At 38.2% G+C, this 21,507-nt stretch overlaps 1 protein-coding gene across 1 annotated transcript in view; it reads right to left on the bottom strand.

Moving 5' to 3' along the window:
• Positions 1 to 5,205: 5,205 nt before the first annotated feature.
• Positions 5,206 to 21,507, bottom strand: part of mtnr1bb (melatonin receptor 1Bb) — a 31,019-nt gene continuing 14,717 nt past the window's right edge. Inside the window, exons 2-4 of the mRNA XM_029172603.3 lie at positions 11,202 to 11,320; positions 10,771 to 11,115; positions 5,206 to 10,322 (exon numbers count right to left, since the gene is read on the bottom strand). Of these exons, the coding sequence (XP_029028436.1) occupies positions 9,900 to 10,322; positions 10,771 to 11,115; positions 11,202 to 11,320 (887 nt within the window). The 3' untranslated portion in view covers positions 5,206 to 9,899. The remainder of the gene's footprint in view (positions 10,323 to 10,770; positions 11,116 to 11,201; positions 11,321 to 21,507) is intronic.

Here is a 21,507-nt window from a genome sequence, read left to right as displayed (position 1 = left end):
ATTAAAATTGACATGTTTACATATAGCCAATAAATGTAATTCATATACATTAAATAAGGTTATAAATTTCTTATTTTGTAGAAATAGAATGTAGAAATCTTGTTGGAGAAATTATTTTTTTTCCTTTTTTAATTAAACTTTTCATAATGAAATGTGTAGTTTTATAAATGAATGCAAAACAAGTTTCAAACTGAATCAAAGCACAAAATTTTATGTCTGTTAGTTTTTATGCTTTTCTTGTAACGAGCCTCTGCAGCCAGTTAATTGACTAACCACGGTAGCAGCAGTAATCTTTTCACTAACCAGCTGAATTATGGCCAGCTGTAGGTCAGATCTACTACATAAGTCCTTATCTTTGTGTCCTTTGTATAGAGTGTGCTGTTACAGAGAAAGAAAGGGAAGGACAGAGAGAATAAGCATAAAGAAAAGATTCAGAACTGTTTTTCATCCTTGGTAAAAGTAATTTCAGAAGCATTCCAGGAACAAAACGTCTAACAAAATGAATTAATATGACTTTTATTGACAATATGACATAATAAATGAAAAGAAGAAAAAAAGAAATACGTTGACCAGCGCTGGCTTCTGTAAAAACATGTGTACCAGATGTGAGGAATGCACTTCCTTTTTATAAAAGGAATATATATATATATATATATATATATATATATATATATATATATATATATATCTATATATATATATATATATATATATATATATATATATATATATATATATATATATATATATATATATATATATATATATATATATATATATATATATATATATATATATATATATCCTACCAATGGCTTGAAAGGGCTGGGCTGAAGGACAGCACAGAGGCACTCATCCTGGCTGCACAGGAGCAGGCCCTGAGGACCAGAGCCATAGAGGCCCAGATCTACCACACCAGACAAGACCCAAGGTGTAGACTGTGCAAAGAGGCCTCTGAGACAATCCAGCACATAACTGCAGGGTGTAAGATGCTGGCAGGGAAAGCATACATGGAACGCCATAACCAAGTGGCTGGCATAGTATACAGGAACATCTGCGCAGAGTATGGACTGGAAACCCCAAGGTCAAAGTGGGAAACACCTCCCAAGGTGGTAGAGAACGAGCGAGCAAAGATCCTGTGGGACTTCCAGATACAGACAGACAGAATGGTAATGGCGAACCAACCAGACATTGTGGTGGTGGACAAAGAGCAGAGGAAAGCCGTAGTGGTGGATGTGGCAATACCAAGTGATGGCAATATCAGGAAAAAGGAATGAGAAACTAGAGAAATACCAAGGGCTCAGAGAAGAACTGGAGAAGGCTTGGAAGGTGAAGGCCACAGTGGTGACTGTGGTGATCGGAGCACTGGGGGCAGTGACCCCCAAACTGGAGGAGTGGCTACAACAGAGCCCTGGAATAACATCCGACATCTCAGTCCAGAAAAGTGCAGTCCTAGGAACAGCAAGGATACTGCGCAGAACCCTCAAGCTCCCTGGCCTCTGGTAGAGGACCCGAGCTTGGAAAGTGGATGAGACCACCTGCGTGAGAAGGGAGTTTTTTTTATTTTTATATACGTCTCTTTGCAAAAAGGTACTCAATTGCATTTACAGTACCACAGTGGTATTTACTTCATTGTTGAGTAGGGATTTTACTGCGTGTTGGTAAGTGATGAAGCTGTGCTGGAAAGCATGACATTGAGCCTGTGGTAAAGGATTGAGCTGCTTCAGATGGTAAAAACACATTTGTGGTATTACTGGTCTTTGTGAGAACATGCTTTCAGCACACAACCTTCACCCACACTAGCGTGTTCCTGGGACCGGTTTTGAAATCTCCTTGTGTTTTGTGCTGCGTCTTGGGAGGTCTTCGTTGTTACTATTATTTAAGGTTTGATAACATTTTATTCTTATATCTTGTTTCCACTGCTGATGTACTCTTGTGAAGCAGTATAGCCCAACATGAGGTTGTTTGTATTTGCCAAGTGCATTTACTTCCCGGGCATGCTACAACTAAAACCTGTTACATCAACATAGACAGAGAAGGCCTAAAAACAAAGCAAATGCTTAAAGGTGGTCCTCTATTTTTCCAGAAATACAGTTCATGTGCTCCCTGCTCCAGCAAAAGCTAGTGAGTGTGAGAAAAAGCGATATCAATCAATCAATCAATCAATCAATCAATCAATCAATCAATCAATCAATCAATCAATCAATCAATCAATCAATCAATCAATCAATCAATCAATCAATCAATCAATCAATCAATCAATCAATGCCTTTTTTTAAGCGCTGGATAACAACATACAGTTGTCCAAGGCGCTGAAAAGAAATAAAATCATAATATAAAATAAGACATAAAACATGACACAAACAAATTATTAGTCCAAAGTGTCATACCTCACTCAGTAGTTGTGGACAGAATCGATGACCAGAAAAAAAGCTAACCTATAAGATGCTAATAATAGCAGTGTCAGTGCCACAACTAAAGTTGTACTGGGGCAAAGAATACAGGAAGCTTTGGGGGCAAATGAGTGTAGCCACTTTAAAAAACTGTTTAGTGCACTTTGAAACACCAATTTTACACTATTGTTCATAGTGTCAGAGGTTCTTATAGTTGATTTGTCCTTTTTGAGTTAAAACAATCACACTGTTTTTTTTATGCACAATGGCTCTTCAGTTGTTTTTTGTAATCACTTGTCCTTTTCTGGCTCAGGGTCACATTAAGCTGAAGCCTGTAACAATTGGATATAACAACTGGGCAAGAGGCTGCATGACATGTCATCCACAGCGTGCACCATTTCCAGTTGATCAAATTCTGTAAACACGCTCACAGTGACACCTACAATTTAGAGCTCACATTTCACCTGACCTGCATGTCAGTCGACTGTGTAGCACCCACACGGATAGTGGAAAGGTACAGCACACACCACTTATCCTGTATTAACACAAGAACAGCTGAGAAGAGTCAGCCTTTATTCATTGCCTACAAGTTAGTGATTTCTGATGTAAACATTAGAGAAAGTTAATGTAAAATGGAAATAAATAGAACAAATTACATTTACACAGAAAACATGACAATAATTCTGCTTATCCTGCATCAGATGTTTGCTGTGAGCTGTACTTTACCAATGTTGGCTGGCAAGTTACTAATCAAACAACATGTAGTTTAGCTAAAGTCTATCTTGAGTGATCCATGGATTAACCTTGCCTTAATTATGTTCTCGTGACAGAATAGGTCACTACTGAAGGTCTCGGCAGTCTTCAGGCTCCTCTTGTTCCCAGCAGGGTGCACACAGCTGACTCTTGTAGCAGCTACAGTACTGCCAGTTGCCAGGACGGTAATTCAGAATGTTTGAAGTGGAGCAATGATGTGACCGTGATTGCTGTTCTTGAACATGAGAAGAGGAGCTTGTTGGCAGTTGGACAAAAGCTGTAATCTGGATGAAGCAATTCACAGTCACAGTAGCTCTGGATGTATTTGTGTGTTGGCCAAGAGTAAAGTGCGAGTCTCCAGAAAATATTTTAACGCCCATCTTTTAGATTTAAAATGTCAAAGATCAAGTCAGTAATTATAATCATCTTTTGCTGGTGTTAAAAAAATGTCAGACTGGTGAAACATTTTTGAGCTCAATCGTTACAATTCAGACTTGCAGTATTTAACCCCTCACATACTGCAGCTCACTGTAGCTCACTCATCAGGACATGAGCAAGACAAAAAAATACAAAATATATTTAATTCTCATGTAAGAATCTTTCTGTTTTTGCAGACTGGAAAGACTCTGGACTCATCGACTGCATGAACCGGGTGAATCTGCATATTGATACATACAGTAGTTTGGGATGGTAAGTGTGATCAGCAATCTACAGCACTATGAATGCACAGAACCTAAAATATAGAGACACGCTTTTCATCCAGATGATTTAAAAAACATGTTTTTTACATGGAAAATAAATATACGATAATTGTCTTTATCCATAAATGTATTATTCCAAAATGCCAAAAGCTCTTTCATCCATTACTTTGTAAAATCCTGCTCATCTTGCTCAGCAGGGAAGCACATGTCATGTTGTCGTTGTCTTAAATGTGAAGAGGTCCTAATGTCAGAAGAGCACACGAGCTTGAAGTGCACGTTTTGTCAGAACTGGAGCATTTAATCTCCAAGTTTCTGTATGTTTACCTGGACTTGCTTTACTCCTTAGCAAATCTTTTCCTGTTAAGTTAATATCTTTTCTTTAAATATTTACCTCATTAAGTTGTGTCAATTTTAAAAGATTTATAGAAGGCAAGTTTATTAAAGCCTTTGATGGAGGGAGGGTTTTATTAAAACATTAGCTTGTTGAATGTATGCAAGCAAAATTCATGACTCACTGTTCTTTTTGTCCAACATCGCATTATAGGAATGAACCATCCTAATATCATTTTCTGCAATTATTCTTAAAGAGCAAGCCATAATGTCTCCTAACCACATCCCCCTTTCTTAATCATCCTTGCCTGTGATGTTGGATTACCTCCAACTACTCATCCATGTCCGACCATCTGTTAAAATGTCATCACACTTGAATCACTTTTTTTCTCAGGCAACTGCGATCTCACATAAATGTATGATTAATGGACAAAAACATTATTGTGCTGAGTTTCATCTATGAATTCATTTTGTAAGCACACCAACAACAAACTGCTGTGGATATTATTAATTAAATTTTCTGCCAGTGCATTAATTAAAAAGTAAATTCAATTGAAGTTTTACAAATTAAAATATTTTACCAATAGTGCATCAAGCATAAATAGATTAACCCAGCTTCACTTTTTTTACCTATGCAAACTGTTAACACATTCATAACCTCACCTTCCTCTCCTCATGCTGACTCTTTCCATCTTATCCACTTAGAGAAATTAATATTTAGGAAGGCTTAGCAGATGCAAGACAGCACAGTCTAATAGTGGGTAATTCTGAACCATTAAAATGTCTGCCAAGAAACTAAAAAATAACCCTAACAACTTTGGCACCCTGCTCAAGTAATAAATGTGCATTTCTTTTAAAGTTGGGTTTAAAGGGATTCTTGTAAACAAGGTATGAAATATTAAACTAAATGCTGAAAAAGAGAGCTACAAAGCAGGCTAAAGTACAATACCTTTCTTCAGATATTCCATTAATAACATTTATTGTTGCTCAGGACTTTACTAATAAACAATTAAACAGATATAACAAAGTATGATATATCAAGTTTATTCTTCATTACATTATTTTTCTTGGAGAACTGTACATATAATGCATATATTTTTTATACACAGCTCATTCTGGTAAGACTCGGTGTCACAGCCCAAGCCTTTAAAGTGTTGAAATGTCAAATTCCATTACATTCCACAGATTCCCTTTGGTTCGTGTTACTCAGTCCATCCCCTGGGCGCCGATGCCTGCACCTGTTAGCGACTTCTTGTCAGTGAACATCAGTCATAAATAACATCAGACAAGAGCATGCACATTCACACAGCCTCTGGAACAGAAAACATTTATGGAGACACAAATTGTCAATTGGGTAAATGCCTGAAATTACACCCATTTCCAGCCTTCCATCCAAAAATGTGTCTTGTTAATGTGGTTCCTCTTTACACACATAAAAATAATAAAATGATACAATGTCTTTCCACAAATGCCACGCATTTCACCACAGTTTGTTACAAACCTTCTCATAAATCCCACCTCAATTGTGTGGATGGTGTCTAACAGAATCAGGTCAACATGAACTGGAAAAAACATCTCAAATGTGTGATTTAATTTGTGCTTCAGAAATTACAGCGTGTGGGGAGACACCAAGCTGTGGCAGCTGATTAATTGGTCACTGAGTGTGAAGAATTTGTGCTTTGAAAACATTTTAATAACTGTTTCCGCAGTATAAATATGAATGAAGAGTGGTTTCCCGGGACATCCACAGATATGGTTCACATTTGTGGTTTGTCTCTGTATTTTCAGTGTAAGTGCATTTCTCTGTGTTCCCAAACAACCAGTGTTGCATCTTTATCTGTTTTCAGTTTTTAGCTAATGTTGTCATGCTGTTACATAACCCATAAATTACAAATGACACCGAGGACCGTATGGTGAGATATGTCTAGTTGCAATAAGGGGAAGGGAGCCGTGAGAGTGACATGTTCAAGTCATGCGCCTACATCATGCAGCTTTTAAAAGCTACAGTATAGGAGGCAACATATTTGTGCTTCAAGTTGTGCTATGCAGGCATGTGGCTCACTGTTGGCAGGTAGTGCAGAGAAGAATATTTAAATGAACCCTGTATATTTGGCATTTTCACTTTAATTGACAGTAGAGAGAGTGGTGTTGTGCAGAAATAAATGTGTGTATGTGTTACAGTATCTGTTAGGCCGTCATGTGCCCCGAGATTATTAGGTTATTAGTTGTGTTGTAATTTACATTGCAAGTCTGTAGTCACCATTGAAAATAAGTCTTTTTAAAATTAAGAAATTCCTCATTCAGGAGAAGGTTGACTCCACATGAACAATAGGCACAGCTGTGGAGGGTGTAAAACAGGCTCCAATGTGTCAACTCATTAAGACGAGCATTTTAAATTAGCAACTCAAATGCTTTCATCTTCCAATAAAAAACAACCTCCACCGCTTACTTTTCTCTGTGTTTATTTTGAAGGCAGAATTATATTTACACCATTAATATTTATGTTGCCTTTTCAGTTTAGACTTATTGATTGAAAAAACATAAATTCATTGTTTTTTGACTCAGCTCTTAAGTTGTTGTTGTTCCTGCTCGCTGATAATTGTACAAAGCACAAGCACACCGGCAGCTTCTGTTGTGAGAAATGAACTCAACACTCCGCTGCAGGATCCCAGCCAATGTAAATACAGTATAACATGGCAATCAAACAAAGGATGATTTTTTTTTTAAATAGGACACTTGCAGCATAATAACAGGATGTTGTTATTCTGTGACTATAAAGAGTCTCTCCAACGATGCTTTCCATTGTCTTTCATAAACTTTGACCATGTCCCATTGTCTCCTCCTTTCTCAGAAAATCATTTTAATACTTCCTCGTTTTGCATTTCTGAAAACAATAATTCATTGGGTGACTTGAAGGGATAAATATTGTATTTGCTGCTTGGACAGTTTTGAAGTCCAGTGAGAAATCACAGCAGAGAAACTATGTTTAAAAGCTAAATCTGCAAGCTTGTGTTGCTGTGTAAAACTGTGGATGACTGTAATTGTGAATTCATCCTTTAAGCTTGCAAGCAAAGAGTCATATTTGTTTGCAAGGTGTAATAAGTAGTGATGCAGACAGTGAGCACAGGGAACACAAATAAACATAGTTACGTAATTCTGCTTTAGGGTATATAGAAATAAAATACAAAGGAGAAAGAAATATTTGTTCTTCGGCTTTGGCAATTCAGTCTCCTGCCTGAGGTGTGCATGTGAATGTCTGTATGATTCAGCGGAGGAAACCCTCTATAGGCGATTGTTCTGAAAACCAAAAGAAAAGCAGTATAGAGGCAACGTGACACTTTTTTAAAATTTGACACAACTGTACCATGTTAACTGCAATCTGTCACTTTGACGAAGAAAAAATGTTAAAGGATCTAGGTGTTACAAATATTTCTTTCCTAACAATATCTTGACAGTGTACAGTACGTGGACATAACCCCCTTCTTCGATAAATATATCTTTGGTTTAGATTGAAGTCTTTGTTCCCTATTTACTTATTTCCCAGAGTTTTGGCCATTCCGTGTCTTTAGTTTGTCTTCCCTAATGGTCTCTGCTTCCTTTGCTTTGACAATGATCATTTTCTGCTTGGAATGCTCTGGCATGTCTTGCCCGGGTTATATTTATATTATGAACAGCTTTGCATTTGTAATTGATTGGATTTGCACATAAGAACAAAATCAAAAAAAAAACAAACAGAAAACACATTTTGTTATGCAAAATCTGTTTTGCAGTTCTATATTTGATTTGTGCGATTAGAAGTTCATCCTACTCAAAAACAGATATTCTTGTGATGCAATGTACATGCCGATGAAGCTGGAAGTTGCTTTAGATGCACTTTGTAACTGTACTAGAATTAAAAGTGGTAACCACCATTCAATAATAAGCTGTTAATCATGTGGGATTATTGAGCATGAAATATTTTAAAAAACACAGTTTCAATACATCTCCAATAACAAGAAAGCACAGTTAAAACCACACTGACACAAATTTACAAAATATCCCTTTGAAATGTCTTCAGACTCCTGTATCCGGCAGCTAATAAACTGCTATGTTTTGGACAACACAGGGAAATGTTCAGTAGGCACCCTGAGATGGTCGAACAGATATGAGCTGTAACTTCTCACCAACCTAGATCAGTTGAGAGGCAACGGATGTCACTCTTAACCAAATTAGTGACTGTAACTCCTAACTTCAACTCCTTGTGTATTCTGTTTATTTTTTCCCACAGTGAAGGCATTTTTAGCAAACACGTTCTATAATTATCTATGCAATAAAAATAAATATCATACATATTTCAGAATTAATTCATCAATTTGTAAGACGACCACATGCATATGCTGTAGGAGGCAGAGGAACCTGTGTCCATTCTCTATTGCTGCTGCACAGTCTGTAAAAAGTTCTAAGATTCTTTTTTTTTTTTCATATTTCGTACATGTAAAATTTCTTGGTAAAACAAGGAGGTTATCTAATGTGCGGGTAGTAAGTAGCTAAGTAGCTGGCTAAGCAGCTAAGTAGCTGGCTATGACTTTTAAATGCACCAGTACCATGATCCAATCATGGCAGCCATTTTGTTCCAAATTGCATAGCGTTGTATTTATTATGTCGAGTGCATAAAAAGTTGTGCTGTTGGACTTGACAATTTGGTAAAACTGAACAGCTTATTGCCCTGTCATTAATCTAGACATTGGTGTATGGAGTTGATTTCTCAATGTGTGTTCTTCACAGTGATGGAAGAAGGTCTCAGACTGTTTAAAAAGACTGTACCATACATACAGTATCGTAGTATAGTATGTGCAAGCACCATAGACGCAGTACTAGGCAAATACTGTATCCATCAAAATATGCCCCATCCCACTACACAGTTTATTAATTTGTTTCTTTGTCTGGTTATGTAAAAGCTGTTACTACATGCAGAATGAGTGAACTGTCCTGTGTTTAACTACTGAAATAGTGAAACTGTAGCAAGTACAGTAGCAATAGAAAAATATGTAGGTGTCCTCCACCGGCTACAACACAAGCATTAATTGCATTGCTTTGGAACTCAAGCAACTGTATTATGGGCATGTCTTACTTACATGGTGCAAGTTGCTCAGAATCAGCTTTGTGTCATTAGTCTTAGTTATTTTTAATGTCCTGAACATTATTTTTATTTCATTACTAAGATATTTTTCTTACATTGCCAGACAACCACCACCATGTTGTACATGTTGTACATTATAGGCAGGATGACATCGTATGATGGTCATCATAATGTGTTGAGGTGAGGTGATTTCTACTATTTGAGGCTTCTGAAGTTACTAAATACTAAATGCGTTTTTATCAAATTTGAGTACAGCAGCAAATTAATGTTAAAGGATATTACATTGTAAATAAATGCAATAACAATGTACCATTCAGACTGTTAGCGTAAGAACAACATGAAACTTTAAGGCATGGCTCACTTTGTATGTAACATTTTAAATGTCTGTTTTCACTCAAATCACAAGGAGAACTTGAGTACATATATCGTACGTATATCTTTCAAATGACGAGCATTTGAGAACTCAACATACAAAGTACATTGTATTTCTTTTCTTAAATGAAAAACCAAGCCATGTGTGTAGTTTTGTCTGATACTTTTTAGCTGCACAACCATCTGGACATCACATGAAAATGGGATTTACCATGTAACAGGCTCAATGAGTCACTCTTTGTTCCCACGATCTCTGCCTGACTCGTTGTTGTTGAGTGGTGGAGGCGGTGACTGCTTGCTCTTCATGCTCCTGCCGTCCGTGGCGGCTCGCGAAGTCTCTGTCACAAAAAGCCGCGTCACCCAGACTGACGTGACAATGCGCTTGTACTCGTTCCTGAAATTCCTGTTGAGTAACCCATAGATGATGGCGTTGAGACAGCTATTGAAGTAGGCCATGAAGTAGCTGACGACGAAAAGCCACTCGGGGATGTGGGGAGCCACACGGGGCGGATCTATGGCCACTGCCAAGCCAATCAGGTTAAGTGGGGCCCAGCATATGGCAAACAGCACAAAGACCACAAACATGGTAATGAAATTCCTCATATCACTGGGTCTTAGACGAGGGCTGTCTTCAGTCTTCACTTTACGTCGCACCTGGGTGTAATTGAAATGTACAGAAGAGATATCAGACTGCGAGTGATGCCAGGTTCTCTGTGCCACTTAATGTAAACCTACAGACACATACAAATGGTCTCTCCTGTGTTTGAGTTTATTCTGCATTTACCCTGCTAAGCTTTTATGTTGTGTATATTCAGTAAACACCGTTTCAGTGCTGTTTTACATAAAAATACTTGTCCAGAAAGGAGTCAGCAGTCAAACGTTAAAATTGTTGAACTTGGATCAAGTGTATTTTCTTTATTAGGCATTCATTCAGATGGGTCATGGAAGACTGGTGGATTGTTTTCTTGGTTAGTGCATTTTGGGTTTTGCATTATTCAGAACTAATGGCACATTTATTAGGTTGTTATTCGGAAACCTCCCCTATCGTTAGCTTCTACAGTATAAGCCTGTAAAAATAACAAGGGAAAAAAAGGAGGCTAACCTGAATCACAAGCACCCAGATGCGGAGGTAACAGAACGTAACCACGGCGATGGGAACCAGGAAGTGAACCACTACAACCGCCACTGTGTAGGAACTGCTGACATTCTGGGCGAAGGTGCAGGAGTAGACACGAGGATCGTAGCGCAGAGAACCAACAAAGAAGTTGGGGACAATGGCCACTACGGTGAGCAGCCAAATTAAGGCAACAAACAGCAGAGTGTTGCGATAGCTGTACAGCCGGCTGTAGGAGAAAGAGTGACAGATGTAGCAGTATCTGTTCACCGCAATTCCCGTGATGTTGAAAATGGATCCAATGACACTCAGCCCCATCAGGAAGCCACTGACCTGAGGAGAAAGAGAGTGTTGGGGAAGGGGTTGGCGATGTTGAAGACGTCGCAAACGGAAACCGGCTGTAACTCATGTGGTCTTACCATGCACTGCGTGTTGCCCAATGCCCACCCATCATGGAAGAGGGCATAGAGAACCAGTGGATAAGGGTAGAAGGCTACAACAAGATCAGCGAATGCCAAACTCACCACAAACACATTTCCTGAAAAAGAAACAAGAAGGAAGATGCTTTAAATCTGCAAAGAGAATTGTGTTTTACACCATCTTGCTTTTCGATTGTGAGATGAGTGACACATTTCATTATCCTGTAGACGTGATAATTATACTACTCCATTAGCACTTGGTTCAACCTCTAATGTAGGTTTCACTCTTCATCTTACAGTATAATGTCAACAAAGAGTCGTCTGCATGCAATCATGAATCAGTACATTTATTGATAGGTGATCATTGCAACAGCTTTGAGTGTATAACATTTAAATTTCAAATATGATTTGCATGCACAGTAAGTGTATTTGTCTCGCTTGTCTTTTGCTGTCTCTCGTGCAGCTTTCACCTGTGTTGCTGTAGCAGAGTAACTGCGCGTAACTTAAATTGGATTCGATTCAATGGCTTTCTCTCTGACAGTGACCTAATTTGAGTTGGTTAATCAGAAAATGCAGTTTACGTTGCATTGTTATGTGCCGAACACTGTTGTAATTGGGCAAACACGAGACTGTTTTATGGGATTTAATTCTTTGTGTGCTAGGACACTATCTAAAAATGTCCAGCTTGGCGTGATTGATGGCAGAGTGGGTTGAGATTACAAACTAAAGGTTTGTAGCCTCTGCCCCACAGCCGATTGCCTCAGTCTTGAAAAAAGTTTATCAGGAATGGCACAGTTGCTCTGCCATTCCCAATGGCCTCTTTGACGGAGTAGAATGAAAAGCAAGTAGACACAGCACTGGAGCTTCTGTGACACTCAAACACATCTCTTTTTTTCATTTAGGTGTTTCACATCCTAAACCAAAAAGTGGTTCCGTAAGTACATCAAATAAACTTGTTTCCATTTAGCACATTAGTATAATCAGTCTCTGTGGGGATTGAAAAATGTCATTTATATCCAAAAGGGAGCTATTATTTGTGTGCTTACTGTATCGACAGCACATTTTGGTGGTGCTATTTGCTCCACATATGTTCTCCTGTTGCTGCTCAGAGTATTTGAGAACTAAAACAAAAAGTGCAGCACTTTCCACTGAATCTAACTTGAGTACAATACATAACTGTGCCATAAATAACCCTTTGATACACGTGTTTCTGATTGAGTAGGTCAAATTTGGAGGCGTAGGTTGCTGCTTGTCAAACAAAGGTAACTATTGGAAAAATAATTTAAGCTAACATAGGGCAGAACTTACTTTTACACCTTTGAGGTCTCTTATCTGTGCCTCACCTTGTGTTTCGCCTACATGTGCCTCCATAGGTCATATGCAGGGCAACATTTACTCTCACGTTGCAAAGAGAAATACTGATTATTTCTATATTTATCTGGAGTTTTTTCTGGAAAATAAATAGTGAGTTGAGACCATGATGGTGGGAATCGTAGATCACAGAAGCCTTGTTCTCAGCTAATCACTCAAAGGCTTGTGGGGATCAGGTGAAATGTATTTGTTCAAACCATGTTAAAAGTTCATAGTGCAAAGTGCATGGGGCTTTATTTATAGCTGTATGAAGGACTTGCTATACTTGTCTATTTGTACTAGTTCTGTGTGGCCATGAACCCCCCTCACTGGCACAATTGTGCAAAAACTCAAAAGCGTAAATCAGCATTTTCTGTGAGGGACACAAGCTTCCTTTATTGTTTGAAAGTCACTTTGAACTCCTTTGCCTTGTCATCGAAGTGTCAGACTGCTGCAGCACAGAACATTCTGTTTGTGAGAGTTTTTGGCTGGTTAATACCATTTTAGTGTCATGGTTCTGCCATTACACAAGATGCTCGTCTGATATAAAGCCTTCTCCCCTAAACAAATAACAAACAATAAACACAGACCAGGTCAGAACAGAGAAATTATATCATAGGAGCATAATACACTTTACATGATATTGTGCAGTTGTGCTACTATTCCATATATGCCCTGTTTAATCTGTAACACTAAACCTAATGCAGTGAATAAATGCAGAGATGGAGCCTGCACAATGTTTATATCTGTACTGACCCAGGGAGCACTGCACAGCAAATACACCAACTAGATAATAAAAACAGCCTGCAAGTTGACAGTACATTTGCAGCTTAAAGAAAAAAAAGTGTGGCAAAATAACGGAGTAACTAAAAAAGAACTGCCGCGATATGATCTCTGTCCTCTGTAGTCTACAGCTTAACATGTACAAGAGTCAAAGCGCACTCTCACACTGGAATCAGAAGCTGAAATGTCCCTGGGACAAATTAAACCAATTAAACTTCTTGTTCTTACTTTGGAAGGTATTTGGATAACAGTCAAACTGTTCAGTCAATTGGTCCAATTACAAGTTTGAGCCAATTAAATAATTAAAAAAATAACTAAGAGGTGCTGCTGCTACAGTAAAATGATTCAGGAGGCTTTTCACGTTCTTCAGCTCTGCCACAAGCCGTGATTGCCACTGTAAAAAGCTTTTAACGTACTGTAACTTAGATACTCATTACAGCTGTTTTAGGGAAGCTACAGTGGCAGTTAAATTATATGCCAACAATCCATCCATGGTCCACGCTGTGATCTGAATCATACGTTACATGAACTGCAGTCTCTTTTATTATTATAAATATGCACTGGACCGCTGGACACGTGTAACAGTAAAAAGTATGTACTATACAATAAAATCCCTTTTTATTGTTAATTCCCAGGCTCCTTAAACACTTCAGTTATACTGTAAATAAACAAAGTGTAGAGGAGCAGGTACACAAACATAACAGTTTTATCAGTCTGCTTCTGCTATAATCGCACCTTACAGCTGTAGCAGTATGTACAAGGAAGAGTTCTGAGATTTAATAGGCTCAGCGTTAAGGAGTTTAGCTTCACAAACAACTTTAACTTTATGTTAATGGTTGTATAAAATTGTTTTGCATGTTGCATTTTTTACTGGCTTTCGTTCAAATAAATTTGCCTTCATGAGCTGCAGTTAATGTGAGAATGTACATGGTTTAACAGACCCTGCACAGAATTACTACTGCTAAGGTTTTGCATCATTAACTAGTAAAATTTTATATTGGCTTGTTAAAATGTATGCTTCACCAACTGCACTAAGTAATTGAGGCCTATTTTGAATAATTCTGTGCAATGAGCAGCCTGGAGAATGGCATCGTCTTAATTAAGTTGAAATTAGACTGTAAAACTTAAGATCTGAGAGCAGGAGTTAGCACTGAAATGGAGTTAATGTAATGCTTTTCAGATATGTGGGCTGTATGAATGAAGATGTTACTCAGCTTTTCTATTATTATATTCAATTATACTCAAAGTAGTTTCTATAGACATACACCGACATCATAAATGATCTTAAGAAAGCTTTCCTGATGTTTCATAATCGTGCTCTGAACCAAACTTCAGATGCATTATTAATAAATGCTGGAGTTTGTTTAGTTTCAAGTAATGAGCTAGAAAGTCGTTGTTTTACATACATTTGTTTAACATTATGCTGTGATGTGATGGTGTAACAAACTGTTAAATGGCCATTTTGGGGGAACATCTTATCTCATATAGATCTTATGAATGTGAATAAACTCTCCTGTGGGGGGGCAAACAGATGGTGCTGCAATTAGCAACAAAAATCAGGCAATAAATCCTTTCTGTGATGTATACTGCAGGTGTTTATTTTTTCTCAGAGTATGCAGTAATGCTACTTATGTGCTAAATTGGTGTGGACCCAGGACCTGTGTGTCTCAGAGTGAGAGAGTGGTGCCGTAACCCTGGTAGGTGGCAGTATGTACTTTACATATGGAATGTGCACATAGACGCATCCTTCCGCTGATTTTTTTTCCTCCATCGTAATGACGATCACATTTCACAATTATTTATGGATGAGACTCTGAGCCTAAATGCTGTAATCCTGTTTTTAGGGTTGGAGCAATAAAAAGTATAGTTAGATTACACTACAACTTCATTTACCCAGTCGCCCCCGGGAACGGGGTGTAATTTGCACAACCAACTGTTCAGAGACCTTAAATTTCTTGAATTTCAGATGAAAGCAAACACACAGTCTGAAGTGTAGACTTTAATTTGCAGCCACAACCTATTTGGATGTACCAGTCAAAAAGGAAATAAAGGAAAATGCATAGTTAAGTGATTTCTTTTGTTCCCTTTTATGCCTAATGGCAAGGATGGATGTTCCTAGGACTGAAGTTTAGATGGCTCCTCACAAGGTTATTCAGATGCATATAATTGCATATGGAAATGGTGACTGCAACTTAATCTTCTTTGTCACAGAAGCGTGTGAGTGATTAATGTAATAAACAATATCACAACCAAAATGATTTTGTGCATTTTTTTTCTAACTTTATAGGCAATGCCCTAAGGGAAGAGATTGGTGTGATTTTTGTCTCATTTGCTTTTTTTAATGCCTTTCCTGTGGGAGGACATGCTAGGCAGATTTGCCTTGTTTGCATTTAAATTTGTTTTCCGTGAAGAAAACGGGGGGAAAGAAGGAAGATGGTGGGAGAATGATGATGGGAATGGGGGCTGAATCCAGAAGGGAGTGATGTGGAGGAAAAAGTGGTCAAGGATAATAAAAACTGCACTCTCATGTGGAAAGGCTGCGTTACAATAGGACCACAGGTTTTAATTAAAGTGCGTTAATAATTCAAGTCCTTACCTGACATCATCCACACAACTCTTTTATTTTACAATTAAGCCGTCAACGCTGTAGAGAAAAACCGGATTGGAATAAAAAAATAAAACAGAAAAGACCTAATGTGATTGTTTTAATAGACTAATGACAGAGCACAAAATAACAGCTGTTAAGGCAAGACTGTTGTCCTCAACACTACACAACAGAGTCAGCCAACAGAAAAAGTGTTTCTGTGCTGGAGGATCTGCATCCCCCCAACTTCCTCACTTCACTGCCCTGCCGACTGCCTCTTCATACATGTCAGTCACAGTCTGGTCCACAAGGGATAGAAAAGCAAAAGCTCTCTAGTACTTCTACCGCTGTCTGTTTTTTATTTTTTTTCTGTTCACTTGGCTGCACTTCAGATTTTTCAACCAATTAGTGTTCATTTTGAACAGTATGACCCAATAACCCTCTTTCCTAGCTCCTTAATAATCCTGCTTTCACAGCATGTTGGAAATAGCTTTCTCTCTCTCTTGTTTTCAGATGTTGACTTTTTTCCTGAGAAAATGCACTGAGATAGTGAGGTGGACGGTCAGGCTGTGGTGCGACTGAAATGGAAGCATTTCAGACTTGAAAGCAAGAATTTGAACATGGTGGCATGTTTGCTTGCCACTATAGCATGTAAAGATGGTGACCTTCAACATGTACTTTCTAACTTCTAACAGCGCAGGCACAGAGACACTGCAGCAAAGTTTAAATGTGTTTTCTGTGCTTCTAAGCACTTCTGACCTACAGCAAATACTTTACGTTGAGCAACCGTGCATTTCTAAGCTTCCACTTTCTGCAAGGTCAAATATAACCTACAGTACTCCCGAATCTCTTTATATCAGTGTTCTTTTCCATGCAGAAAAATATCCAGGCAGGCAAAGGTGGAAGTTGGCAGCAAGGGATGAAAGTCATAAGAACATGACAAGATGACATCCACGCACAGTATGTTGATGCTGAAGTGGCAACAGCGTCGTCACCTTTTTGATCTGTGCCCTGCGTGTGAGATCAGTTTTTGCCACTGGAACATTTCACAGGTAAAGTAAAATGTAAATAATTAAATTTTATATAAATATATAAAGTAAAAAAATTTAAAATTAAATTTATTAAGAAAATCCACACAGCATTTCACTTGCTCCTGATTGAAGTAATTGGTAATGTAATATTAATAAAATAACTTTAATTACATAGCTTAAATATGTTAAAAGTGCTTTTGGGCAGGAACTATCAGGCAGGACTGATGCTGCAGATCCTCAGTGTCATGACCAACAAACAGAAAATTCATTAAAATATGCTAAATTTGTTATTTCTCCCTGCCTTGTTTGTACAATATTTGTGTTCTTGACCCCAAAGCACAGTTGTTTTAGTCAAAACTCTTCCTAATTCCCCATCATTGTTTTCTGATCTGCTTACTTTATTTTCATGTTTATGCAGCTTGCCTGCAAACACTATTATATATATTCTAACTTAGGTAAGTCATTATGGTTAGTCAGCTACAGTATGTGAGACTGACACATGGCCCAATTTAGTAAGGAGGGGATGGTTATGTGAGTCATTACATTAAACATTTTGCTTTTTCTTAAAATGTTAAAAATATTAATCATGTTGAACATGGTGGTGTTATTTCTCAGGTCACATGACCTTACACCAACCTGAAAAGCTGCCTTAGTGACCTCCTTTAGTTAAAGGTTTCAGTCTTCTTTCACCTCTGATCACCTTTTGCGTCATGTAGTAGAGGGCGATTCCATTTTTACACTATCGCTCTCATCACAGTCGCATCATTGAAGCCTTTCAGATGGTTTGAGTGTGTTTTTAAGCTGGTGTTAAGTTGCTCTTGAACAAGAATCAGAGTCATAACCGCACTCGTCGGGGGTAAAGTGCGTAGGAACTATTTTAATGCATACAGTACGCTATGATTCAGTGGATGGTCGGCCTCTGCTTGAAGCCAGCTTTGTAAAAAAACTCTTCAGCTGCCTCACTCAGAGGACACTACCGTAAACAATATAGAGTGTGCATTCACAAATTTCATTACATTAACCCTGGGTAAGCACAGCAACAACAGTTACATCATGCTGCAGTGTAACTCTACATATCTATTGCAATCAGATGCCCTCAGTGAAAAACTGTTTTCCTTAACATGAAACAACATGAAACGTGAATATCTATCAACCAATTCAAATCTTAATGTGGGAATTACAAGTTGTTCCTCTTCGCTTTTAATTATCTGTAAGTACATTTTTTCGATTTTTTTTTTTCATTTTTTGCTAGGTTATCACTTCTATGTGCTTGTCTGTTTGGCCCCAAAACCATATAACACACTGACTGCAAAAACAAACACTAACCTCATGCTGTGCACTCTACACTAATTAGTGTGTGTGCTTACAGTAGTTTGAGGCAAACTGTAACTGCACAATTCATACTGTAGGCAGACACTAATCATATTCATTCAGGAAAAAAGATCATTTTCTCTTCATTTGATATTAACATATTAATAAATAAATACAAAATGTAAATATGTATGTATGTGTAGTATTAGTAAAGAGCCGCTTATTTAATTCAGTTGTTGTTTTGAATCTGATGAGTAGATATTAATTAACAAACCAGTAAATGTTTGTGCAGTTATAGACATACAGTATGATGCATGTGAATATCCTGTACAAGAGAGTTGTGCATATTAAGTAACCAGCTGTTGTAGCTGGAACCCACTGAGAGTAACTTTTTAAAGTTGTCTCCTAATGTGTCACTGCATTTGCTGCATGTTTATACTGTATGTATTCTACTTATCCCACATTCACCTGAACACCGGTTATACTAAGCGCACTCTGCCGCTCTGTGTATGCATCTGTGAATGCGATGGCACAGCTGGGACAAATTGATGCCACATGTGCAAATTATGCCTCTAAAATGTAGCTGTACATAAATAATTCAGTGTTATCTGTTGTGTTGTGAGGAAATAGCGATGCCTCAGAGATGCCATACAAAGTCATTTAATCTTAGAACGCGAATGAAAAGAACTTTTTCTTATCGTTTAGTTATTGTGCTGCCTTAAAACACATTTGGTAAAAAGAGAAATATGCTGGTGTTTGTATCAGGTGTTTGTAATGTTTTGGATCTTTTGCATTAGGTGTGGGCGGTACGGTTAAAACAGCAATTTTAGTAGATTATTGACTAGAATGCGGTATAGAAAACAGGATAGTAATAAAAGCTGTAGTAGTGATGTACTGAGACAGACAGATGGTTCTGCTTTAGAAAACGTGACCCCATTACATTTACACAAGGGGATGCAGAGCTGGAGTTACATCACAGAAAAGGTCTGAAAGAAAAATAAAGGAGAATATCACTCTCATCAAATTAATCTTTGTTACAGCAGAGACGGTAAATTGTTGCTTAAGCCCCTTTTTACAGTACGCTGCCCATCCAAGGTGGGTTACTACCCTAATAAAACCACCTAGCAGCTCTGTTTGAAAGATAGGTTTCCCCATGACATCTGTCAGGTACTTTACCCGAGGCCGTGTCGAGTGTGAAATTTTGGTGACATTTCTGTGTGAGCCAGTGGGGTTATTTCTGCTGAGAGACTCACAACATAATTCAAAGTGATGTATAGCTGCCATGCACTGTATTCAGCATGATAATAATTACAGTACCCTTTGTTTTTTAGAGGCACTCGTAAACGACAGCTGTGATGAGTCGGTCATGTTTTTGTAGACATAGGTCAGGCAGCCCAGTAATATTATGCTTAACCAGACCCTGCCTTACTCCAACTCTAACTTTATGTAGTAACTTCTTCCTACTCCAGGGCTCTGAGTAGTAGTGGTCGTGGACTCTCTGCTTCTCCTGCAGCTTTTAAACACCCACACGTTGCTGCAGGAAACTGGGCCTCTGACCATAAGCCTTTATGCTCATGTCTTACTCGATTGTCTAAAATGTGCAGCACTAGCGGAATCAGGAACAATAAAAGCCACACTACTAATAAAAAATGTGAAATAAGCACAACTTTTAAGTTCAATGTGAATTAGCAAAGGCGTTAAAGGCTGTATTAAAAGTGCTGGGGATTAAATGCAGCATGAGTCCAGACAGTTATTGTCGGGCTTTTGGGCAATAGGCACTGGCAGTATGTACTATATGGTGGTTTTGAATTCATGTTTACACTTGGCCTATCCAGACCTCATGGTGCTAGAGAGAGTCGGTGTAGAGAACACTGGTGGAATTACATTACAATGTTGAGATATGATAAAACGCTTGTCAGGTGAAAGAAGGAGTGAAGGATTTGCATTTGAGGATTTTATTCCATACACAGGAACCTCAAACACTCTAAACTGACTTGCAAGAATGTTGTCAGGGTGCTAGATGCCATGTCAGATTTTCTTGCCTTGGTGTTTGTTCAGCATGTGACAATAAAGCTCCTGAAGGTTGAATTTAAGGTCAATGTTACATGATCTGCTATACTTATTCCCTTTTATACTTCTTTTTTCTTTTTTGTGTAGTATTAAAAAAGGCATGCCCTGCAATAGACTAGCGACCTGTTCAGGGTGTACGCTGCCTCTTGCCCTCAGCAAGCTAGGATAGGCTCCAGCCCCCCCGCGACCCCGCACGGGAAAAGCTATAGAAAATAGATGGATGGATGAAAAAGGCACAGAATTTCACACGTGTCTCCTCGCACTTTGAGTGTCCATCTCTGGCCTTTGGCAAAATCGTCTTTTTATATAGTTGGCATCCTTTATTATAGTGATGTGAATAAAAGGCTGTGATCAAAGAGGTGTTTTTGATGTAGTGGGTGTATGACTGACCAGATAATTGACAGGATGAGGATTAGGCTAAAAATAAACAGCACAACAGGATGGTGTATTTTCTAAATTGGATAAAATGCCAAGAGGATGTCAGATAATATATAGGCTATTAAAGCGACGTCATTGAAGCATACTTGTTTATGTAATTTCTGGCACCTGTGCATCAAAGCTGTTACACAACTTCTTATTCCCTGATTTTTACATCATGCTTCATCTAATAGTATAATTTTCAATTATCTGTACATGTTTTTTGCATTTGCTTTGTAAAATGATAGATATGAAATCAACTCTAAAACAAATATAGAGCAATAATGCTTCAGCCTTGCTCTATTTCTTTTATCAGGCATTGTGAGTATGCAGCGAGCCAGAATACATGTGACAAGCCCTCAAAAGTGGGTACTGCCAAATTATATCTCATGATTTTTCAAAGACAACACAAAAAACTGGCTCAAAACTGGCTTGATAAGGGAGCATCAGCTTGCGACTGCAGTGTCTTACATAAGAGCACTGAAGCAAATGAAAACAATCTAACACAAAAAGGCCTGAAACAAATTGATCAGAATTTAAAGCCAAAGCACTTTTATATTTCCAACACCATACTGTAGGTAAAATGGCAGTAGGCCAGGTTTTGTCTGGGGTTCACTGGTAAAGGTGACCAGCCGTGGAGCTGTGGAAATGAATATTTTTCGCACTTATCCCTCACCTCGCTGTGAACCGATGTCATTGGATTTTCATTTTACACAAGAAACAGCCTTTGTGAGAACAGAGTGGTCTAGGGGATTACAAA

This window comes from Betta splendens, chromosome 14 (genome assembly GCF_900634795.4).
Source record: "Betta splendens chromosome 14, fBetSpl5.4, whole genome shotgun sequence".
Lineage (NCBI taxonomy): Eukaryota > Metazoa > Chordata > Actinopteri > Anabantiformes > Osphronemidae > Betta > Betta splendens.
The sequence above is the reverse complement of the archived record's forward strand: the minus strand, read 5'-3'. Positions and strand labels throughout refer to the sequence as shown.